Raw genomic sequence first — 26402 nt, forward strand, 5'->3', positions numbered from 1 at the left:
CCATTTGTTGAATTCAATACACGCTCAGAATTAATCCTCTTCTTTACGTTATGGGTTGAGACTTGAATGCACCTCAGATACTGATGTTATAAATATGTATAAATTGAAAAGCTAAATAATTAATAAACTTTCCTTTCAAGAGGACAGGTGATCTGCAAGGGCATTTTAACACTACACCAAAACTGTGCTCATGTTCATTGTAGAAACAAAATACTACAGGAACATAAATATACATAAATAAAGACCAATGTGTTTACACTTCTATATATTTATACATCTGTCTGTCTATCGATATATCTACATGTTCATTGCTAAATTTAAAAAAATTAACAGATTTCTAAAAGTATATAACATGATAGATATTTTTTCCTGGATATGTCTTTAAGGGCACATAAATGCCAATTAAAATAAACAGCATCACATTTTTCAAATTTTATACTTTAAGATACAACCAATCATCATTTTTAACACTATAGGAAGTGACATCACGTGTTGACAGCGTGGTTCAGGCACGCCCCCTGCAAATAATGAGAGGGGAGAGGGCATGTGATAAACTGTGGTAGATTCAGAGGCAGACGTTGGATTGGCATGGCTGTGTGCAGCTCAGCACTGCAATCTACATTCACGAGGCTTCTGCCTGGATATTTGGATTCTCTCTCACACAGCTTTGATGCAGGGCTTGACAGCGTAACACAGCATGTTGCAGGGCACTGGGAGATAGAGAAGGAATAATAAGGGGAGACAACCTTACGAACACTTGAGCAATGTTCCGTGAGCTTCTCTCTTTCTCTCATCAGACCAACGGGCTTTCCTATACAGAGACCTGGGTCCAATGGAGGGATGTAACGATGTTACTCTTTGCTTGTCATGCTTGAATCAGAGCTTTGTATTATATCCTTTTGTGTCAGAGACCTTATTGTCTTTGTCTGTCACTGCCGCCAGATCAACTGTGGGGTAGTGTGGCGGACAGAGCCTCCTCCTCAACCCCCCTCTCCCTTGTCTGTGCCCCCGACGTCTCTTCATTCCCTGCTCGCTCGTGTCTATTTACCACTCTCATTCTACCCTCCCCTCGGTGTTAGAAGCAGTCGTTCTTGCTTTCAAGCTACCTACTGCTTACTATCCTCCTGTCTTTCCTCATTCAAAGCAGGCAGGCTATTATTTTATCCAGGCAGCTCGCTACATGATCCCTTGGAAAGCAGCTTTCAACGCTGCTCTGCCATCTCCCAATTCCTGAGCCCTTCCAGAAATTCATCTCCATAACAAAAGGATGTTTCTCCAGGAGGATTGATCCCCTTCACCCCCTTCAGTCACCCCTTTCCCTCCCTTGTCCTGATCTCCTGCCCTCTGACCCTCATCCTCTTGTTCCTAACCCCAAACCACCCTCTCCTATTTGTCCTAACCCCAAGCCTCTTTCTCCCCTAACTCATTTCCCCCCCTTGACCATGTTGCCATGTGTCTGCTGGCTTCAGCTTATCCTCATCTTGCTGTCCTCTGTCTTATGGACCCGGGGGGAGAACTGCCCAGCAACCTGCTTGTGCCCAGATCCTCACACTGTGGACTGCAGTGGCCGTGGGCTAACCAGTTTACCCGATGAGATCCCCTTGGATGTGCGGAGGCTTTTGCTGGCCGACAACTGGATAAACCGTATCCCCTCTGACTTTCTGGTTCTATACAGTGACTTGGTCTATCTGGACCTCCGGAACAACTCCCTTTCCCACATAGAACAAGGGACTCTCAGCACCTCTTCCAGGCTGGTCTTCCTGGACCTTGGCAGCAACAATTTGACTGAAATCCCTAAGGGGACATTTGGGGAGTCTCGGAGTTTGATCAAACTACGACTGGGAAACAACCCATATCTGAGCAAGGTGAGTGAGGATGCTTTCCTGGGCCTCACCTCTCTGAGAGAACTTGAACTGGAGCGTAATGCGCTGTCTACCCTAAAGGTGGGGGCATTGAGTCAGTTGCCCTCCCTGCGGGTAGTGAGGCTTGAGGGCAACCCCTGGGTGTGCAATTGCAACTTTGCCAACCTGTTTGCATGGCTAACGGAGAACAGTAATAAGCTTCCAAATGGTAAGTAACAAAAAGAGCCATTTTCTCTTCATGTGTTTGACCCAAATAAACCATATCTCTTTACAACATTCAACAGTATTATGGAAAATCCATTACCACAACACTTCTCTGGTCTATTTATGTTTTCCCTGTAGGAGAGGAAACCCCCCTCCCTCTCCCTTGTTCTAATTTTGTGTCTTTTTTTCCCTCCACCCCCACAGCCTATAATGTGTGAGACCAAGTGTGTAATACGAAACAATAGCACTCATTTGAAAGTGAAAACTGCGAGGACAGTGTGTGTATAAAGTTAATCAATTGTTATAGAAAGCAACTTGAAATGCAATATTGTCTGATTTGTAAAGAGAAATTAAACAACTCACATTAAGAATCTAACTTGCTTTTCTAATGGTTTCACATTTGAATATGTAGATAAGCCTGACCTATATCCCATGTAATCATCAGCATTCATTTGTGGCTTATATTTATATTGGCTATATAATATTTAAGAAAATATATATAATTCTCGCATAATATTTGCTATTTAGTTGACAATATTTCAGCCATGTAACCTTTTTCTATGCCACTGACAATCAGACTCTTCCTCCTGTTCCTGTGCTGATTGCTCTATCCATGTGAATTTTAAGGCTCATAATATACACACACTGTCTGCCACTGTGATTTAGCCTGCAGCGTTGAGTTAGATAACAGGACTGAAGTTTTGGAGGCTTTACAAGGCAATCTCCATGTGTGCATGCTTATCTGAGGAATAAAACAAGACAAAGGGGGTCACCATGTCCTTTCAGAAGTATTATACGCAGGGTAAGATCTTCTTACATCATGAAAGCAGAGCTAATGTATTCTAAAGGGAGTTGCATGGTATGTCCCAGATAAAACAGAACACATTACCATTGTTTGGCATTCTGTTTATCAGGCTATATAAAATATCTTAATCGCAATCAACATTCTCACATAAGAGACAGAAGGTTTCTCAAAAGAGAAGACTACTGCACTCGATCAAAAAGCTAAAATAAACAAATCTGACAGTACATGAACTTTAAACTGTGCTGTACATCTTCTGAGAACTTTGTTTGAATGTGGCTCACAGTGGGTGTATTTAAAAACAAAACAGCAACCAAACCTGTGAATACGCCACAAAATGTTCATGAACAGTTTATTGGGTTTAAAAATGAAGGTGTACAGTTACTGTTAGGGTGTAAAATGTTGCCCTGCATAAACAAAGAAACATGTTTTATCAAAAGCCTGAATAACAGTGTGGTTCAAGATGGGGGTTGTAAACTTGCTCTCGTCTCTTGAATAGGTTAACCGAGAGAAAGAAGATATGATTGTTTGCAGAAAAAAACATGCGCACATCCACATGAGTGTTTTCAAATTTCCAAAGCTGGAACCTTTTTTAAGGAAGTATGACCTTAGATAGTTTGTTTTAAAAGAAACTCAATTGTGTTTCCTGCGTGTATACCTTGATTTTAGATGTAGCTTAGTTATTGTTCAGTTTATTTCATTTCATTATATTTTTGACAACTAGATTATTTTTCAATTGCTGTTTGTTCTGGTTAAAGCCCCAAAATACTCATATGGTTTAAGAAAAGATAATGATTTGGGTTTGACATTAATATTTTGTCAGACAGTCGGGTAACACCCAACCCCCCTCACCCTGCCAGCTGATGTTCTACCTTGCCCTCTTGTGCAGACAGGATATTCAGATAGTGGATATCCTTTCCAGAATTCCTATTCTGTAATGAAATCCATGGTTAATTATTAAAAGATGTAGTCCAAATCAATGCCAGCCTGCCCTTATGCCTTATGTGTGAAATAACCCTCTCTAAAATTGTGAACTGACTGGGTAACACTCTAATTCAGCTCCCTCCCAAAGTGGCTGGCTGTTACAAACTGCTGACACCTCACAAAAGCAAACTTCTAATATACATTTAGGCCATGGTGTACCAAGCTATTGATTCTGCTTCTGTGTTCTTTTTTCATTTGCCCCAAATTTGCAAGTTTAGGCCTGTGAGGAAGCAAAGTTGATAAACTGGCAAGATTACCCAATTCCCCCAAGCAGGAGTTTGCAAATGCATTAATCACAGGCTCTATGTGTTGTCAACTCCCGGGGATAATGAATTGCATTAGCAGCGCTGGCCTTACCTAATATCACACATCACACTTTATTTCCATCACCAGTCGACATTACCTCCATTCTAACCAATTTCTGTGGGACAAGGTGATTTGAATTTCCCTTATCAATCACTAGAGACCAATGTCTCCACCTGAATCTAATGCTTTTTTAAGGGGCTAATGGTTAATCGTTAGAGATCCCATGGCACTCTTTGCTTTTTCAATAAAAAACATTGTTTGTTTGTATGTCACGATGCCAGATGAATCAGTCAACACAGTCGATTGGACTGATTCAGAGGTCTGGACCAAGGCAAAAGCTGGCCAGACAGACATCAACAACAAAGAAAAAGCCAAAGGCCTGGCCAAGCTGCTGTCATGACTGCCAACTGGCCCCAAAACACACTCTCAAATTCAGTTCGTAATGCTTATCTCACCTCATCAGCAGCTTTTACATTCCCATCAGAAAGTGTTTGTTTTCTGGCCCCAGCAGCTTGGACAAAACGCACAGTCAAACCTAATAGTAAAGACTTTAAACTAGTCTATGCTCAGTCTTTTGTAATATTTTATCATGTCTGGAATTTACTTTCTAGTGTTAATAAGACCAAGATAAATAATATCTTGGTGAAAGGGATACTAATTATACTTTATTATAGTCTATTGGAAAACAATGCAAATTAGTACCAGTCACACAGGACAAGTAACTGAACTGAAAATATCTTTCCAAACAAGTTGCTGTCTTATTCTGTGTTTAGTATATAGAAGCGGCTTTGTGTATCGCATGATAGAACTACACAGCTACCAAAATACTGTCTGTGGATTATATGTGTTGTTATGTTCATGTATGTCACTAACACCTTGAATGTGTTTTTTGAAGTGAGCAGAAGTTTATTTTACATAACTAAGTTTTCTCATACAAATATAAAGAAGTTAAGAACATATTGCAGGAGAATTTGTGGTTATAGTGAATTGGACTTACAAACACGGTTCACACATGCAGGAATCAAACTGCCAGACCTAATTAACGTAATGGCTGAGCCCTCGATCATGGAAAAATGCAATGACCTAGTCTCTGAAATGCTGTATTGGAAGTGGTTACACAATAAACAGATGGACACTCATTAGTGAATGAGCTTGACTTGGTAAGCGTTTCAATATGTATCAACTCTAACAACCATCATCAGTGTTGGCGTTTCCACTTAATGTCTCACTCATCTCAGAGAAAATCAGTTACAGAGACAGAAAGTAGAATTTAAATTCTCCATTAGTGCGCTCTTTTCACACTTGTGGGTGTTGCATCCTCATGTCTTTTTTTTAATCAAGCAGCAAATCAGGTAAGTAGCTACAAAAAATAGTTTTTAAATTTGAGAATGTTGTCTCTCTTACCAGCAAGAGCTCAATAATATTAAAAACAGAAGGGCTAAGGCTACTCCAGTGGTATCCCAATTAAACACTACATACTCATTTTAATATTCACTGTCATGTGGCTTCAGACTGAAACTGAGTGGTGTTACTGCAAAAAGGGTAGAATAGAAAAACAAGCAAACAATTATGTGCAACTCTATGCAAATAGCTTGTGATAACATCATTTGCATGACGACATAAGAAAACGCAGCTGCTACTGGAAGTGTACTAGTACCATGTGATAACGGGAGCCGTGATGAAAGTACCATCCGAGTACCAAGTCATAGTCTGCTCCAGCTACGCAGATGATAAGCCACAAAATGATGTTGAGAGAGCAGGGGAAACAAGGCATGAAACACGAAGGTGAAAAAGAAAGTCCAGCTGAAAATCAGTGTAGCTCCCTTGGTTTTGTTCCAATAAACAGAGGACCTAGAAACACTGAAGAATGTGTTTTTGTTTTCTTAGCAATTCAACAAAGACCACAGAAGCTAGACTGCTGCAGGAAAAAGCCTTTCACTAAATTTTAAATCAGAAATCCTTCTCCGGAATTAATATAGAGCACTAATAAAGTATCTCTCTTTCTGTCTGTCGCGCTAGCTCAAACTAATTTCAAACTTGTAAATAAAGAAAAATTGTAGTGCTATTTTATGTTTTCCCTAGGTATCGATGACTTCTTTGGTTAAGACCTGCATAATGTAGCAGCTGAAGAGCCCATGCTGTAAACTGGATTCCCATTTCATTTTTCACCTCTTGATTTCCCCTGTGATTTCGAGTTCACAGTACAGCGCAATTTCGTGTTTGCATAACAGTGATTACTGCAGGCCAGCATGATGAGTGCTTGGAAGGTGCATCAATTCAGGACTTTTTGGATAGAAAAAAAAGTTGATGTGCAACATTGATAAAAATTATTATTGATTTTTTTTTTTAAATTAGTTAAACCAGACTTACCATTTCTTTATACAAAAACCATCAACTGTCCTGTTGAGCAGCCAGCTGATTAGTCATATATATCAACTTTTCCATTAAAAAAAAAAAGAATTAGCACCATTTAAATGTCTAGTTTTTAGCCAACAGTGAAGTTCATGAATGTTTCAGTGGAAGGATGAGTGTAAACATGATCCACTGCTGTCTCCAGTGCTCTTGGGTTAAGGATGAACAAAGGCCATGTATAATTCACAGTGACACAGTTCTACAGCACATTGGCCAGGGTAATTGGAGCTAGAGCTGCCTACAGGGCAAGACAGGCCAACTCTCATGGGCGACGGTAGACTGGATCTGAGCCTCGTCATGCAGTTGCTATCAACACTAGTCGTGACCTAAACACTTTCACGACAAACTAGCAGTTCATGTGACAGGGTCAAAATCAAAATATTCCTTGACAGCGTATCAAGTATCTCCTTTGAGACCTGTTTCCGCACTCCAAAGCACAGTCTGAAAATATGATGCCACTGGCTCACACTCGCATGTTGCCATACTACCCAGCATGATCGTTTGCTATCTTTACCGTGAAGAGAAAATATCTGTTCCATTAACACAGACGGACAGCTTGATTTATCTTGGCCTAATTTAATGTTTATTTAAAGTTGGGATGTGAAGGAGAGAGTACTGGGAAGGGAAAGCTGAGTGTGAAAGGTGGACAGGATTACAAAGTGGGATAGCATCAGACAGAGCTCATACAGAAGCAGAAAGGGATAATCTGCCAGTGTCAGAAATAAAAGGTGAAAAGCCAAAAGCATTATCTCGCTGCGAGTGTGTAACATCGTGCATGATAGATTTTTTTTTTGTTCATCTATGTGGCCAACTGCGAGGCATAAATGACATACATGACTTGCATATTTAACTGTTTTATCGGGATGAATCATGACAATAGACACATTGCATTGTCAGTCCAATGACATAGTGGAAATATATCTGCTAGCATTTGCTTTTAAACAGTCACCTCTGGTGTTTGGGAATAAGCAATTTCAATTGTTTTTGAGATGAGATGTTTTAAACATTCCCATAGTGCAACGATGTCTCTGAGTCTACATGCAGAAGGAATCCCCTTCTGAACGAGTCACCCTCACCCCACTGTCACATACGTGCTCGTCATTTTGTGCAGCTGTGCATTCACTTCACACATTCCACACTCCAGTCCCTGCTGCTGCCCTTTTCTTGCATACATCTCACCATTTTCTCCCAGATTTCCTTCAAATTCTTTGGAGGATTAGAACTGAATCATTTTTCAGTCGCTCTGCAATTATGCCTGCCTTGTTCTATTTACATCCGCTGAATATTGGACTTGAATGGCACATTCATCCCGTTTAATACAGCAGGGAGGGGACAGTTTTGTTAATCGTTGTCGCAGCTGGAGTATTCATAGAGAGTACCTCGACACCAGTATGCTATGGCCAAATGAAAGCTAACTACTATACGTGTGCAGATGTACTGATGGGGTAATTTTGCTTTTAGCCTTTGGTGCAGAGATCAATCTGGACAAAGACTGTGGTGTTGAGGGAGGGAAGAGAAACAAGCCTCTGATATCATTCTGCCACAGCTAGGTAGATCAATCACGACTGAGACAGCAGATAGCCCGTCCTGTTGACTGGCTATAATCCTAAACATAATCCATCAACTGTCCGTGCCAGGAATGTAACATAGCTGTGTGGGCCGACATACCTGATAGTGTAAGGATCTGATTTGTGTCAGTGCACAGTAGCCTGCTCCTTACACGTGTTTTTGAACTCTGAAAATTGTACCCCGTCAGCTTACTCACTTAACAAGCTGTCATTGACTCACTGCATGGACCTAGATACTCTGTGTACTTTAAAACACCATCTTATTTTTCTGCCAGAGTAAGTGTGAAGTTACAGTTACTAGAAATCATATCTTTATTAAATGTTTTGCTGGATTCACAAAGAATTGGGCTTTAAACATTTAAGAGCATATGCTCAATCTAGGTTGATAATGTGCATCTTTGTGTTATCCCCGGGCAACAAAACACAGGGACTGCAGTCTGTATTTCCAGATACCTCATTGTTAAACATATTTACACTGGACAAGACAGGTACCAAATTCAATTACAGGTATAAGCAAAGGAAACAAAGCTTTTTCTCTCTGTCTCTCTCGCTCTCGCTCACTTATGCAGTTGGTATCTGTTAACTGTATTTGCATTGCGCTTACTTTTTTTTTTTTTACTTTAAACTAGTTGTATAAATAGAAAAGTCAAAAGAGAGCCTCATCCTTTGAGCCTCTTCCCAGAAGTGAGTTTAAGTTAGTCTGGCTCTCTTGGGGTTTCCTGGCTTCACTGAGCCTAACATTGGATGTCCTGGATAACTGCTGTCACAAAGCTTGTTCCCAGCTCCCTGTATTACTCCAGCTATAACAATGCTTATGTGACAAAAGCAGAGTTGTTTAAATAATAGATACTACTAAATAACTGTGAGAAATAACTACTGAAGCAATGAGTATTATATTAGATGAAAATGTATTCATTTATTTCAGTTCAATTAATAAATGTGATAAATGCATTAAATGTGTTTTAATTACAGGTGAGACAAATACAAGACTTGTGTTGCTCTGAGCTGTACCCACACTCTAAGAACTAAAACTGACATTTACTTAAAATTTTTGAGGCAACACTTTTACACTTAAAAATATTGAGTAGATTGGAAACCAGCCAAATCTGTTCAATATACTCGATCAATTAAATAACTAATTCTTAAACATATTAAGTTGAAATGAATAATTGTAGTTGTTAAACAAACATGAAAAAAATGAGTAAATAACATTGACGTACTTGGTCAATGTAACTGAAATATAGATGGTCAGTTAATCCAAAACTTTGTTCCATCTATATTGTAAGCTGAACGTAATCAAAATTGTACTTCATATTAAATATGGTAAATGGCCTGTATTTGTATAGCACTTTACTTAGTCCCTAAGGACTTTACACTGCATTCAGTCAACCACCCATTGGTGATGGCAAGCTACATTGTAGCCACAACTTCCCTGGGGCGCACTGACAGAGGCGAGGCTGGCAGACACTGGTGCCACCGGACCCTCTGACCACCACCAGTAGGCAGTAGGCGACCGAGACTGTTGGTGCCGGGGCTCGAACCGGCAACCTTCCGATCACACAACGAACTGCCAACTCTTGAGCCACGATCACCCTCTAACATTCAAATATGAATGTTATTGTATTTCACTAGTAGTCTAAGTCTAAAAAACCAAACAAACTAATATGTAGTTGTGTGTTTCATAATACATGCATAAAAAATGACCACATGTTAACATTTTTCCAAATGAAAATTTAATTTTCATAAACATGGAAATAACTCGAAATGAACAAGCACTAAAAAGGCAAGAGCCTTTTACTTGAAGGATAAATGCAAACCAGGAGAGCAAACACAAAAGCTCAGAGTATTTAAAAAACAAAATGAACAAAACAATGAAAAAGGCTCACGGTACTCAATTACTCTACGTTATTGTGTTTTACTTACACTTTTTAGTTGTAAATAATATTGATTTGAATAATTAATGATTTTAGTACAAGATACTGATGAGTATAGATACCTATTTCTCAAATGTTTTGATTCAATTTTAAACAAAAATATTAAGTACATGCAAAGAAGTTATGCTGTGAACCACATACTGAATTTTTTGTCTGAGATAAATGTAAATAAATACCTTAATTTAACACAAACACATACGTTAACACTTTAGACATTTATTTCAACTTATCAAACTCAAATAATTACTAAAAGGATATTCATAGATTTTATCAGGCTCATCTAACTTATATTTATAGTGATATTTACTAAGCCTCTGAATTACTGCAGAATAGGAGGAATGTGATGGAATACATTCAAATTCTTTATCATAAAGGCTGTAGTGATGATATGCTCATACAGTACTGGGTGGCTACACCCTGAAGCTGACCCTGTTTAGTTACAATGTTTGCCACTTTGGATCATTTTTAACAAAATCATGATTTTGCGCTGTTTAATAAGATTTGAAATCTCAGAGTGAAACCATAAACTCTTCACTTTGGTGAAGAATCATTTGTTTTACATTTGTGTATCATTGGAGTTTGTGGCCATTATAAGGAGTGCAGGTTTAAGGTTCTTCTGCACTGGCTTGACTTTTCATAACTAAGAGGCTATTTCCATACATACAAGTCTAGAGTCTGTTATCGTTTTATAAGAGAAGATTTGTTTGCACGTAATTTCAAAATAATGGATTATAATGGATTTAACTGCAGTCAGTTGGCTGTAGCATTGGTGAGATTTTGGCTGTAATTTTATCCCATGGGAGAACAAGCTGGGATAATGTTTTTTGCTTTTAATGTTAGCTCACAGTAAAATAGTAAAAAGTAGTACTACCAGGAAGAAGATAAGTTTGCCGTCTCTTTCTACCACTGATCTGTTTTCTAAATCCATTTTGATAAATGTGATAATGCTGCTACTCCTGCAGGGGCCATGTGTTCACCAGGATAATTTTAGTCTCAGATGTCATTAATCAAGCATCTGAAAGAGGCAAGACCAGACAAAAATATCTCAAAAGGCAAAGGCGAAGTCTCTAAGGTGACTGGTTATTTGCAATGCAGAAAGCACATTGTGAATATGAATGTAAATCGTTTGTTTTATGAGCAAATGGACAAGACAGGCAGTCTTTGTATGTGATAATTATGCTAGAGGTGACTTTTCATTCAGCATGACTGCTGTTAACCAGTTAATGCAAATTAATTTGCATTCTACCCATGTCTATTTTTTGGAATATACATCGATGGTGCATATTAGATAAAACAGAAAACAAGATGCTTCTTTATACAAAAACAATTAATTTCATAAACCTGTATATTAAAGGAGGAAATCACACTCTTAATGTCTATAAAGTAGGTCCAAGCAGTAGTTTTGAGTACTGTCAGAGAAAATAGAAATGTTGGAAAAAAATAACAATTAAAAAAAAGAAAGAAGCCCAGCTGATTTAAACTGCACTTTGCAAATTTCAAAGTGTGAGCCATGTGGCTGGTTACGCAATGCAATGCTTAGAATAGTGGATTTTGAAAGCATTAAAAGCCAACAAAACGTTTCAGCTCATACTTGTCACGAAAGGAGATTAAACATCTCTAAATACATTGCGACCTTTATAAGGCCAACTTTGCCTCTTCAGCACATGCATGTCACGCAGACAACTTGAATGAGCAGTATTCTCACAGGCAGTGAAATATGAATTTGTTTTGATCTCTGATTCCCAGAGCATATGGCCGACATGTCGTGGACTTAATGATGCCAGGAACCAATATGCTCCTCTTGAGCTACATAAGGACTGATGGTATTGGCTTATTGAAACCTCTTGATGCTGGGATTTTGTGATGAAATTGAAATACATAAATGTCGTGGTTCGAACAGGTATAATACATTAATATGTACTGTCAGAATTACTCCCAAACATGATGACTTGGATGTGGCATTTTTATGTAAGTCTAAAAAGAGCAGAACCACCAAACCTCATTGTTTTCCAGGCTATAATGCATTCATAAATTGTTTATACATTTACACTGGAATACATTAATCATGATGTCTGTAAGAAATGTGTTTTTTAATGTTTTGTCTGACCTATTGCGGTCTAGCACAAGTGAAGAAGGTGCTTGGAAAAAGATGGATGAAAACAGAGGAAATGAAACTAGATCAAAATATGTGCATGATTATTGACATTTAGATTTCGTACTTTGTTGTTAAAAGGTTTAGTGACAAAGACCCTTGCCGGAGATGGAGATGTGGACAGAACCTTATGAAAAACCCAAATACTGTGACAGTTGCTATTTAAAATAACATTGAATCAAAATAGTGTATTTAATATGTATGAAACATAACTTTTTTCGTGTCTTGTAATTTTGGGTTATTGTTATCTTGATGACATGTTCCATAATATTTATGTCAGCTGACATGTAGGAGGTTTTTATTAGATTGGTGTCACTAAGTTTCAACAAGGTCTTAAACAGTGTAACTAACACTCTAACGAGTCAGTCAAAGGACCAGCACATATTTCCAATTATATTTACATTTGTACATTTATATTTCCAACTCGCTTTACTTTTGAAGGTTATTTGTTCCTTTACAACAAAGTTGTATACATTTAACAATTATTTAATTGATCATCACAGATGTTTTAGTTGTATTATTAACATTCCTCTAATACTTTACCACAATTTAAATGTAATAAATTAAACACCACATAAAAAATTTCATTTTGGTGCAGAATTAAGGTATTTAATTGAACAAACACACTCTCGGGCAGTACTGAAAATCTTCAGTATGCTCCATGTTGTGCTGACTGTTGAGCAAAGATCCAGAATTGATGTACTGCCAAGTGTGTGCATTTGCATGCACAGTATCAGTAGAAAGTAGCCACCCACATTCTAAAGATTTATCTCTACCCACCTATAAACTAACACTTGCATCCATATGTCTAGTTCTTCACACAATATATTGTCAGAGGTGGAAAAAGTACATACAGTCTTCATTAAGTAGATTAGGTAGATAGTAAAAGTCTCTGTTTGCTGTTACCAAATTGTAGACTTAGTGACTTTGCCTCCATACCTAAAGAGGGATATGAAAAGTGGATTCAGTGGGTGAGGCAACCATAAGACTTAAGTGGAGTCTGAATCATAATAATTGCACCAAAAATGCCGTTCCTGATTTTTCTGGATCATTCCAGCCCACTGTAATTCTTGAGTACCGCTATTAATGATGTCTAAATTATATGTTTTTACCTATTTTACTGATGCTTATTATGTGCAACAAACACAGCTGATGAGTACACCAGTAGGATAGATTTTATATATTATTGTTCCCTCCATTTACCTTGTGGAGGTACAGGAAACAATAACTCCCCTCAAATGGCTTAAGCCAAAAGTATTGGGCCTTTTTTATGAAAATTTAAGTAGAGTAGATATTTGTACTAAAATGTAGGGAATAAAAGTAACAAGTTGTCAAAAAATAAAAATAAAAACTTAAGTAGAGCACAGAACAGAACAAAATATTTGTAATACGTTACTTTTCCCACCTGTGCACATTGCCAGTATTTAGTTACATTAAATTTGTTGATGTATAACATTTGCAGTATGAAGGTCAAGAAATACAAAAAGAAAGAACATTTCTAGCACCTAATTAGAACTTGTATCAAGTTAATGTCAAATGTTAATCAAGTTCTCATTAAAATAACTTGAATACCTGACTCTGTCAGCATGAACACCTTCCGTCTTTAGTGATAGTATCAGTGGCCTGTAATCAACACATGCGTGTTAAAACTGATCCGAATGATCCAGTGCTGATGTCATTTGTAATCACGAGAGGAAAAGAAGACTCTGATAAAGGGCTTGTATCCTTGAAATCCAATAAGCCACAGTCACTGTCCTTTCCCATTTAAACAATGTCTGAACAATAAACCACGTTAAAGTGACAAAGGCACAGAGAGCAGCACTCACTGATTTATCACGGCTTCATCTTGAGATGAGTTTGGTCAAGGTGCCCCTGTCTGAGACAGTACCCTTTGCTAATGCTGTACATCAGTGGATTTTTGAAGTGCAACAGAGGTCATTATTCAACAGCGTGTGCATTCTAAGAGATCTACCTTGTGCAGCTAGCAAATTAAATTATTTTTAAAATTATTTTCATTCACCAAACCATTTGAAACTAATGCATTGATCATGAAAATGGGCTGCTTTCACAGCACTACAGCACACTAGATAAAATCAACCATGTCTCACTAATGCATATACTGTATCACTTTGCTTCACAGTATTTCAGCTGTATTCCAAGAGTGAACCTACAGTCATGGTGTGGGTGGGTGTACTGTATACACAGTGCAACTTCAACTCATAAGTGAAGACTTCTGATCGACCTTACAGTTATTAAATCAGCTCCCACACTTAGGAAGAAACCGCGTTACCCTGTTGAACTGAGATATTCCACTATCTAGAATTAAAGGGCTTCATACAAACAGGACAGCTCAAACTATGCTCTCCACTTTTCTTTGATAGTCTTTAGTTCTGAGCAGGTGTGGGCTGCATGAGCAGTAGATCAAATGCACATCACCTTTAATTTTAAACCAGTGGGGAGTTAAATTAGAGTTCTTGTGTTTGTGCAGTGCATATAGTGAACTGTATTAAGGCCTACAGTACCTGGACTATGTGCTAGTTTTTTTATATGATGTAAACTGTAATGTAAGTACTGCCATAGAATGAATTTGTATAGAAATGAATGAATGTGAGGTTCAATGTGTCTTGTTCATTTGTATAATCGCATTTACTCTCTCTATGTAGGGGTCAAAGGTTTGGAGTGCTCCCTCCCTATGGATGGCAGACGTGTATCCCTTACCCAGCTCTCAAAGGACAGCTTCCGTGAGTGCCAGGCCACCCTGACTCTAACAGACCTTCTTATCATCATTTTCTCTGGCATCTCAGTGTCTGTGGTGGCCATTATGACCAGTTTCTTCCTGGCTTCAACTGTTCATTGCTTCCAGCGTTGGAGTAAAGGCACTAAGGGGGATGAAGAGGAGAGTGAGGAGTGAGAAGGACTTACTTTTAAAGAACTGCGCGGCCCTTCTTCTTCCAGCAGTGAGAGAACATAGAAGACAATGTGTGCCCCATGCCGTTTCCTTTCTGGCCAATATCCAGGACTGTTCAATGGTACAATCTTGCCCTGTTAAGGCTGAAGTTGTTTTCTTTGCACATGGACTTCTGAAATATGGTAATAAAAGACACTGGAAAGGAATGAGTCCTATTAAAGGTTAGCGTGTGTGCTGCACCACTTGCAAAATGCTATTATAGAGATCTTATTTTTGGCTGTTAGCGCTTGTGGTCATTTATGGCCACTGGCTCTTGGCTCAGTGTTATAAGTCTACACAAATATGCCAAGACCTTTATATAAAAAAGAAAAGAAATAGATAATAAAAAAAAGTGTTGCTGCAGTACTCTCGTATTAGTCTTAGTCATACCAAAAATCTTTCAAAATTTAGTCATGTAGGACATTCAATCCTGGAATCTGAAATCCTGTAAAAATGGCTTCAAAGTTAGTGTGACCCTTTGAATGATTTTCACTGGGGTTTTATCTGAGTAGGCCAGAATGCTTGATCTTGATTCCATAAAAAAGGATGTCATATTGACCAGTGACCTCGATATTTAACTGCCTATAACATGATATGCTGGCATATCCTGCCATTTTCTCGAGTCTCTGTTGGACAGCCACTCTCACTAACATTAAGACGTTGTTCACAAGCACTGAAGAAGGCAAATACTGTTGTTCTCTCTGCATGTAGAATTAGACTGTGGCAGGGATGTCAGCTCAACAAGCAGGATTTGGGTAATTATGTACTGCAGGCGGAAAAAGCTTCTAGTGGGTCTACACATTCTAGCACATATTTATTACATAATCACAAATTTATGTACAAAATAAAATGGTGTAAAGTAAAACAATCATAGAAATCAAGAGGACATACTGTAACTTCCTTAGATTGATACTTGTGAACTGTGTAGAAAGAAATTCATAAAATATCAACAGCATAATCAATCAAATGAATAAATTATGGTAAATGCAATATAAAAATAGAATCTATGTAGAATTATTGTGTTAAATGATGCACTTTAAATGGTGAACCTAATTTTGGCTAGTCCTCAATTACAGCAAATAGACTGGTACTGTGTTCATCTGCCAAAGGTTCAGATGGAGGAGAAATTGCATATAAGGACTTTTGCTTCTAGTGAGGTAAACATAGCTCCCAAATCAAAGCCAAATCACACTGTACACACATTTTACTTCAACAGGTATAATCTCCAAAGATTTACATTTTCTTCCATTCTGTCTTACTTGGTTATATATATGACAGTGTTCAACACTTACGTTAACAGGAAGGTCACTTCAAAAGAAAAAGGGAACGAGGGTGACAAGCAAGAGTTTGGCTTCTTTAGTAATAAATAATTAAACATCCAGTAATATTTTAAAGATATCTTACATCTTGCTGTACCTTTATTAGAAAGTTTGATATCTTGCATTAAAGTTGAGGCTTTGATATTTCATATCAAAATTCTTATGGCTACATTCAGACTGCAGGCAACAGTGTCCAAATCAGCAATCAGTTGAAATACAAACTTTTTAATTTCTGATTTAGACCAAAATTCTCTGGTAAATGTTAGACTATTCTTTGACTGGCTGTAGTGGTGTTTGGCTTTGCGTGTTTCTCCAGCTTTTGCAGTAGCACCCCGCTGTGTCACGCACGTTTTAACAGTCCAGTGCCTGGTAGTTAGTAAGGCATTCTTCAATTTTTGTTGTTGTTGGCAAACAGCTTCTAGGTGAACTGCCAAAACTTTCTGGCTGTAGCATTAGATAGTACAGCGAGCTGGTAGAAAAAGTAGAAAGAATGTATATGTGAAGACAAGACATATTTGTTCTAACAATTTAATGACTCTTCAAAAAAAATTTAAAATCATGACCAGCCAGAAGAGTTTTTGCAATGCAAACTCAATCGAAACAGTCATGTCGGTAAACACGCAGCTTTTATTTCACTCTTAACAACCCAGCCTTGTTGGCAGGTGATAAAACCCAACTCTATGTGCTTTTTCAGGGAGCAGATGAGGCTAAAAGAAAGTGAAATCCAAAAGGAAAAGTAAGAATTAGAATTTTTTATGATATGAAAACATTGCTGGAATATTTCATCATTGGCGGGGATAGTGTTAAGAAGCTGGCTCTCTTTTTCCTCATCCTTGTTGTCATCCTTATGAACTATTTGGCTTCCACTGTACATCAGCTTATAAAAGAAACACTATGGCCTCAGTGGCCCATGTGTTTAATTCTTTACAGCATGCTGCATGCAACATTTTTGTTTTTGTTCTTTTTCAAATGTGGGTCAGTTTAGGATGGCGAGCAGTTCGCCGTGGAATTAGAAATGTATTTACTATTTAAACTGGCTATTTAAGTAGTTTTGTGAGCGGGCACGCAAGCAACGAACACAACAACAACAACACAACGTCAGATATGAGCATTAAATCTGAATTGAGCGCTAAAGCTTGCAGTGTGAACGTGGCCCGGCTTCATGAACAGGATCTGTATTCAAAGCAGCAACAGTACAGCACATTCCAAATTTAATAAACTTATGCCCTGAATTTCATGGATGTCTTTTTGCTACAATATTTGCATTTTGTATATTTAAATCCTCCATTATTAAGATATGGAAAGCAGAAAGCTAGACTCTTTTTGCCACCCAAACTGAAGGTATATTGTACTGCTTCTTACATTCTTGTAAGGCATGAATAATTCAGTAAAATTGAGATATGTAGCAGAAAGAATGTCAAGCCTCTAAATGCAAACAAACAGCAGATAGAAAAAGAGCCATGAGAAAATAGTCATTGTTTCTGTGTGGTTAAAAAAAGTTAAAAAGGAATTCTAAATGCCTCTGTCCCCTTTGAAGAAGTCATAGCCCTGAATGTGCATCGTTTTTAAGCACATTTTTGCAGAAACTGACAAAAAATTAATGTGGCCTTCTTTGTTTTTTGTTATTTTTCCATTTGTGTAGGCATCAATAAAAGCACAAAGGAAACTCCTATGATCCTGGTACACACTCATGAAATTTGTGTTATCTCATACTGTTTGTTGGTACCAGCCTGTAATGTCACATGTTGTGCTGAAAATGCCACATCCTTATAAACAATGTGATTTTTACTGTATGGATGTTGTTTATTTGCTAGATTTGACACCATCTGGTACACTTTAAAGATATGATTATTATAAATTTATATAAAATGACCTCTGAATAAACTCCTTTCATAAATTGTCCGGTCATAACGGTAACTTGGTATGTCAGCAGGCCTGTCAAGCTTTGGTTTTCTATACTGAAGTGGTGTGCATGCTCTACAGGATGAGCAACAGTGCATATCTGCAGAATATAACAAAATAAACATATTTTTGTGGGTTTACAGATTCATATCTTTTCAGCATTGCACTTAGCCAAGATTGCACTATATGAGAATTTAGAGTTCTAATGGTAGCACCTCCTTCCTGCAAACGGGGAATTTGATGCTTATCAACTCCAGCCAAACTTATGTTGGCTACTGCTACATTTGCCAAATTTCTGTTCTTCTTTTTCTCTTTTTCATGGAAAAGTAAAGCAGGGTGTTTGAAAGTCGGAACAACAATTCATAGCACTAATCAAACTGCATGGTCAAAGGTTGTTTCTATAGTAAGCAAACATTCAAAGGTTTATGTAAGAACAAATAACACGTATTGTGTTTTTTTTTATTGTAACAAAGGTCTTTTTAATTGGTTCTGAGTAGCTTTGTACACAAAGTGCTGCTAATCTGAACATATCTTCCACACATGTCAAGTAATCAGAAGCTGAAGCCACATTTGTAAGCTAGCTATGAGAAGCATACTTTTATATTTCCGTGCAGTGAACGACCCAGTCCTTCAGAATTAAGATCACGTGTGATTTTTTGTCTTTTGCTGTCATAACTTTAAACAGCAGCATTGCAACAATGGAAAGCTTGACAGGCTTGAACTAATCAATTCTTTTTTGCACCTGAATTTCATTTCCAAAGTCTCCAGTTTCAACTTTTTGTGGCAGTTTCTATTAAATAACAACATTTGAAATTGCTCACAGCCACTGGAAAGATGTCATTAGTTGCAAGTTCACATTAAAAGAGTCTATTGGAAGGACTTTTAAAGGAACTGAGTCTGTAATTGTAGATGAGCATATTGACATATTCAAGAAAAAAATGACACCATCGGATTAGCTAAATGGGATTAAATTAGCCGAATCATTTTTCCGTTAAAAGGCAAACTACATTCCCAGCTAATAACAACAGACACATACCTAAGTCAAGGAATCAGAGGGAGGCTTTTGATACATATCATTTCCAACTACTATGTAGTTACTGTACATTAACAATTTATTTATTTAGCTTAATTGTTAGTTTAAAGCATATGTTAGCATGGCAGTTTCCTCTCCCTTACTTGTTTAATTAAGTAACAATATCAGCACATTACAGCATGCACTGTTGAGTTATCTGCAGTATAAACTTCAGATTCATTTCTATTTTTCTATTCAATTTCTATTCAAAATCTGTCCCCAAAATAACATTCTGGCGTTGTGCACCCTGGAAAGCAGAGGTAGTAGTGGCTGCTCTCGTACAGTGTGTCTCGATATTGCTTAGAATACCAAAAAAAGCCATGTTATGTTTTGTCAGATAAATGTCAGTAAGGCTTAAATCTAAACTGGGTGACAGAAGAGAGTGGTGACAATGCTACTGCTGCTGAATGCATTTCCAAATGTCAAACAGATACTGTTAAAGAGATCATGTGTGTAGCTGTATTTTCATGTTTCGTTAAAAAAAACAGTAATACTGCTAATAAAATCCTTTCTTTTCTGTCTTCTGGTCTGTATTTGTAAAGACACTGTGTTGTATAAATACAGATTTAAAAAAGGATATTCATTTGCTACTAATGAAATATGTTTAATTTTCCATATACCTCTGATACAAACCAAATTGTACTGGACAAATAATAAACATTTTAAAACATTGTTTGCCTGCACTCGTAAAGAAAGCAAGGGGAAGGGTGTGTTAGTGTAAAACATCATTTACGGAAGAGGACCTCATTCAAATTCATTCGGATTTTTCTGTGTCAATCACATGCCATCTTTAGTGGAAATGTGATTCGTCACGAAGCCTGCAAAGTCTTTAAATGACCCCATAATAATTGTGACTGTCTTCCTTTCGTTTCCCTGGACCTGACAGCTTTTCTCTTGTCACAGCAGCAAATGAGGAAGGCTCATCTGTAAACACTGCACAGTGTGTTATTTCACACAGCAGTGTTATCACACTGCAGGTATGCAAATGGCTGCACTATTTTTGGAAAGGGTGTTAGAGAAATTAGAGACTTGGGAGAAAAATGAAATACCATATGCTTGCATAACAAGTATCCAGCTTGTTCAAGTACAGTATCTGTCAGTGTGAGCTTTCTGCATTTGGACAATTGTGCAATATGATGAAAGGATAAAAAAAAGTCAGGAGGATTACTCAACATGCAATGCAATTCCATACTTTTACTGCTTTTTTTGCAGCCCTTTTCCTTTTTTTCCTCTATATGCACGGCTCAAAGGAGTAACCTCTTTGGATGACAGAGGTTTGCATTTTCTTGATCCCTCATACTCATGATTCATTTTTCCATATTTTCCCCAGCATGTGCCTTTGTCATGTTCTCTTGTGAGAATCTTTTATACAGTCTAACAAGGTAATGTTTTTTTAAAGCCGTCTGAAGAGAATAATGGGATAAAAACAACCCTTGGGGCGTGTAATGTTAGCTTGACAGAAAGCAGGCGGATGCTATACTGCAGAAAAGAAAGAGCTGAGATTCATTTATTGTGACTCCAAATGGGAATTACTACACTGGATACAGAGCAGAATGCGGGAAAGACTTGTACATACTACATTCATGCTACACTGAAAAGAAGTGCTGTGAAGGTGGTCGTGATGAGGATTCTCCTGCAACCATTTACCTCATTTGGTTGTCATGGCTACACAGCCGGAGGCCCGAGCTCTTGGACGCCGAGGCGGGAACAGGGAGAGGGAGGGATGCTGGGAAGCTTGGCCCTCAGTGTGCGACTGCCTCGCCTCTCTTTCCATGCATCAGCTAACTGGACCTGGCATCTAAAAAGAAAAAAGAAAAAGAATGTCTGAAGCGCTGTGGCCCTGTAAACCCATTTTAGACTTTCACTCCCACCCCCATCATCACTGAGTATATTAATGGCATCAAACATGGAAGGATTACTGATCTTTTTCAGCAATAGTTACAGCTGCTTCACTACACGTTAGGTGTACGATCACTGTAGGCTATAAGAGTAGCTTCAATTTTAACAATTATGACAAAAGATTACATGGTAATAAATTATTTAAGCAAATGACGTAGGTGAAATTTGTTTGGGAAAAGAAGCATTTGTGTATTTTTTACATTTAGATATCTATCTCCGCGTCTTTCTTTACTGTCTGTTCGTGACCCACAAAGTCAGGAAGTGAGCAGGATAGAAAGGAAAGTAAGCCAACCCCCAGAGAGGAAGCACTGAATGAATAATGGTCTGGTGACTTACAGTGGAGTTAAGGTTTTTGGAAGGAGTGGGCAGCAGTGGGTCAGGTTGCGAAGTTCAAAGGAGCCGTGTGTGATCAGTTTCTCTGTTGGTGTAACTGATGCTGAATGTTCACAGAGTTCACAGAAGTGGGGACTTAGTGGAGATGAGTGTGAAAGAGAAAATGGTGGTGTTAGATCAAACGCTGTGTCACCTTCTCATGCTTTATCCCACCTTTACTCTTCACTTTGATTCTCAGAATGTTCCTCTTTTTCCCTAACTAGTAACTTTAATTTGCCTTGAATATTTCCTCTGTTGTAAATTTAAAATAGATTAATGTATTTTAAACTAATATACGTATGTTTATTGTGATAAATACAAACTTTTTTTTAAATTTAGTTTTATAGGAATAGTCACAGGCTGTTTGAAAGAGATAGATACTGCAGCTGAATAACCACAGTGTCTAGTACAATTTAATTTTGCACTAAAAAGTCTTTATGATGTCCCGTTGTGAGTATGTCAGAATAAGGCAGGTAAATTTTTGGTGACTTCACAGTGAGGAAGTGGGCGTCATGTGTCCCACCTCCTGCGTGCTCTGCACAGCCAGCAGTCTCGGCTAAACCAAACATACTCAGAAGTGAGCATGTATGGACTGAACTGAACTATTTCCCGTTATGAGGATTTCTCGACATTGTCCAGCCTGATTATACTGATACTGTGTGGAACTCACGTGTGAAAACGGCTTAAAAAAATGATCAGAACTGAAGCACCAGATGCAGATAGATCCTGATTTTAATCCTCTGATGACATCATAGAGTTTTTTCTACTTTAGACAGCGCCTTCTAGAGAAAAGGGAGACATTATGCAACTGCCTGACTTAACAGACTGGAAACTACTCCCTCCTCTTGATGAGTAAACTGACCCTCGTGTGTAAAATATCTCACGTGCTCTTTTACCAAGTCTGATGAAGCCCATTACCATTGTGCACACATTTCTGACTCTGGTGCTCCCCAGTGGTAGGATGAAAAATAATGTGGTCAAGAGAAATTTGAACAGCTGCTACTCTTGGCATTTTAGTATGATTGTCTGCCACCTGACTTCCATCCTCCATTCTCACCTGCCAAATTAAAGAAATAGTTGAAACAGTATTCATGTATTTGAACAAAGTAGTCTAAATAGGAATTGCTACTGCTACTGCAATATTGTTTAAAACATAATGTCAGAGTAATCCACAGTGTAGTGATGATGTGTATTGCCACTGCCCAGTCACACTTTGACAGAAGCTTTGAAATATCATTCAAAGCAGAGAGGGTGAGAGGTGAATCAGGGACAACGCAGCCGTGGGCAGCCATGAACATCAATGCATACTCCTGGCGAACTGCTCATCCACTGCACAAAAACACAGGCTGGCAGGCTGGCTGAGTCAATTACCCTCAAATTGTATTCTTTGTATAGAGAAAAAAACATATATGTGTAAATATTAAGAGTGAAACATGATAAATGAATGGTGAATGAAATACTGCTTCCTTACCTTCATTAAGAGCAAAGTTCTATTATGCACCATTGTGTGATAAAAGTGTTATGCACTCTCTGTATAGTCAGTGCAAACAGTTGTCAGATGAACAGATCAAAAAAGCAATATTTTTTTCATTTTCTTTTCAATTTTCAGAAGTTACACTGCAAAATATAAGGCCAAATCAAAAATAACTGAAAAAGCTGTGTAAAAACAAGTCATTTTCAATATAGTGGACATTAGTGCATAATGGAAAAAAAGTGTTTACTGTAATCACCAAGCGGGGAGTGATATCACCCTGTGATTGATGTGTGTTGAACTGGAGAAATTAATCCAGCACAGCAAACACATTAAAGATAAATGAGGGGAAGAGTAAGCTGGTAGCGCCAAGTGGCAGGAGGGAATGGATCTTTGCATCGCTCAACCTGACTCACTTGGGGCCTAATGAGGTCAATATGTACCACATTAATCAAATTCTCTACAAAATACTACATTTGCACGAAGCACCACTAGTGGTAGCAGATACGTCTACTTTTAGTGCCTGCAGTTAAATTATACCACCAGAAAACAAGGCTGCAAGCAGCTGAAGTCACGATTTGTCTATCAAAATCTGGATGGATCTCCGATTACTCATTTAACATGTTTGTAATATAATACTTGTCCTACATGGAAAAGACTAAGACACTGAAACAATATGCTCCAGCTGAAGGATTGCAATTAGAGCTAAATGCTAGTCATGGATTCTCACACATGCAATTCAGATGCCAGTTACAAAAACCTCTGACACAAAGAAGTGGCGCTAACTTAAAAAGAAAAGAGAACAATAGCAAACTGAACGATGACGTTCTTTTACATAAAAGATGTGTCATATTTCACTAAGAGCCACACTAAGTGTCATGTGTCATGCTATATAATGTGTAATCAAAAGAAATGCTAATAGTAATATATACTATATTAAAAAAATATATAAAAGAGAGAAGAGCTTATTTTAGAGGTGTGCTATAAATAAATATAGGCATCCATATGGCCTACTTAGGGCTAAAAGATGGATTAGGTTGAGAGAGCAACACATTTTTAGAAAGCAAATGGAACAGAGAAAAGAAGACTGAAGACAGACCACGTTTGTTTTCCTCCTGGCATCACTCAGTGCTACGTCCTCACTGTTTACAAACCCTTTCACAACATCGTGAATGTCAAGGTTGCAAGAGTGTTCATTTTTTGGCAACGGGGCTGTTCTCCCTGTGAAGTCACCCACAATGGGATGAATAGTTGCTGATGGATAAAACAATGAGACCTGTGCGCATGCTTCAAAAGTTTCCTGCTGGTCTCTGAGCTCATGTTCGGTGTTTTTAAAAGGTGGAGAAGCCATTAGGAACGTCAGCTTTGTTTACTCTCCCTGGAACAGTTAACGAGGGGGTAGTAAGGGGACACGTTGATGGTAAACGTAAAAAAACGAAACCTCAAGGACTTCATTAGGGTGTCTAAATGTTTCCCTATTGTGTGTCTGGAGGTGATGATACAGATGAATGGTTTAATCAATACCTGGCGCAAGAGTGTCTGCCAATTTACCCTTGACAGTGATAATATAGTCTGCAGGCTATTGGCAGTTTGCACATCAAATAAATAAATCACTTCATAATAACAGTGTTAATATGTCCTAGCTAGGTTAACTGTTTGTATATTAATCCTGCAAGGGAAATTAAAAGGGTGTTAAGATGAGATATATGAATAATTACACACTTGATTTTAATGGTTAATTATAATCAGCTCACAAGAGCCTCTATTGTTAATGGTTTAATTAACAAAAGAGTGTTTTTTCTCGCAACACCAAAATAAAAGCCTATCAATCAGGGTTTCTGTTTGTGCCTTGAGCGTCGGATCATTTTAGTGTTCATTACATAGCGAAGAGTAGTGTCATTAAATCAATGCATCCTCTATCGCTAATTGCAAGAAGCTGACTGACAATCATTTTTCATTGCATGTTGAAACACAACATGAATGTTAATGATTGTGTCAGAAAAAAAAGGCTCCTTTATTAACTGCTGTTAAAGTTAGTAATGGACTAGTGAGCGCAGTTTTGAAAGCCTGCATGAATGCCGCCCGACTTCGAATCAAGACTATTGTTTTCAAATTCCGTTTGTATGGTTATTAACTGTCAAGTTCAAAACAGATTCATTAAAGTTAACTGAGATTCATTAAAAGCCAGCTGTGTTAAAAAAGCCTAAAAAAATAATACATCATGATAACTCATTGTGCAAAGACTATAACAATGAAACACTTTAATATTTAAAGAGATATCTTTAAATATAAATCTTTCATTGATTTTACTTATTTGCATCATACAGTAGAAGAGGTCTGTTAGGATTAGTTGTTAAAAATATAACTATTTTTAGGCTCCATGTGATAATTATATACCAATCAGACCTTTTATTTTATAAAATATTCAAAGATAAAAGACAAATCTTCCTTTTATTTTCAACGTATTTTAATAAAAATTGCTTGAACACTTAACTTTAGATTAGTTTAAAATCCACTTCTCACTGATTGTGACATTGATATATTAAAACTATAAAGCCTCATGAGCTCTTAAATCCTTGTTGCACTCTATGTGAGTGATAGTGACAGTATACAGAGGGGATAAAAGAAGAAAAAGGAGGCGGGGCAGGCAGGGGTCCAGATGTGGAGGTCTGCCCATCTCAAAGAGGGTTGGAGGAGAGCAGATGGTGCACTCTCTGCTATCACAGGCATGGCTGAGATTAGTCGATGTGAGAGGGGCCAAAGGACTGATGGGGGCCATTGAGGGAAGTCCACATCTGTTTGGATTATCCAAGCAGGGAGGAAGCTGCAGGGGAGACTATGCATCTCTCCAGAGAGGACTGACAAGAATAACAACCCACCTGACTGTTTACACATGCAAACAAATAGACTGCAGCTAGAATTTAAAGATAGGTTGAAGGAAATGTGGCTAGAGAAAGATGACTTGTTTTTGTAATTTTTTGCACTACAGACACAGTGTTGAATTCAAAGTATTCTGACACATGCTTGCTCTGAATACGGGAGTCCTAGGAATAAGGCAGCAAAAGAAGCTAAATATAGCAAAACCTTTACATATCGTGCTGACTCATTTGCCTCGAAAATGAAAAGATGCTGTGTCAAATGTTAACTTCCAGGCCCGTACCCTTTTCTCTTCAACACTTTCATTTAAGGGATGGTT

General features: G+C 37.9%; 1 protein-coding gene across 1 annotated transcript; it reads left to right on the forward strand.

Moving 5' to 3' along the window:
- Positions 1–548: 548 nt before the first annotated feature.
- lrrc38b (leucine rich repeat containing 38b) lies at positions 549–20136 on the forward strand. The gene is made up of 2 exons (XM_026167139.2): positions 549–2070; positions 14888–20136. Exons 1-2 carry the CDS (start codon positions 1443–1445, stop codon positions 15133–15135), a joined length of 876 nt encoding a protein of 291 aa, XP_026022924.1. The 5' UTR covers positions 549–1442; the 3' UTR covers positions 15136–20136.
- The last annotated feature ends 6266 nt before the right edge of the window (positions 20137–26402 follow it).

This window comes from Astatotilapia calliptera, chromosome 5 (genome assembly GCF_964374335.1).
Source record: "Astatotilapia calliptera chromosome 5, fAstCal68.1, whole genome shotgun sequence".
Lineage (NCBI taxonomy): Eukaryota > Metazoa > Chordata > Actinopteri > Cichliformes > Cichlidae > Astatotilapia > Astatotilapia calliptera.

Bases quoted from the DNA above. Each gene is read 5' to 3' on its own strand.
- lrrc38b (XM_026167139.2), top strand. From the start codon at position 1,443: ATGTTGCCATGTGTCTGCTGGCTTCAGCTTATCCTCATCTTGCTGTCC. The intron at 2,071-14,887 runs GTAAGTAACAAA...CTCTCTATGTAG, and splicing joins CAGTAATAAGCTTCCAAATG to GGGTCAAAGGTTTGGAGTGC.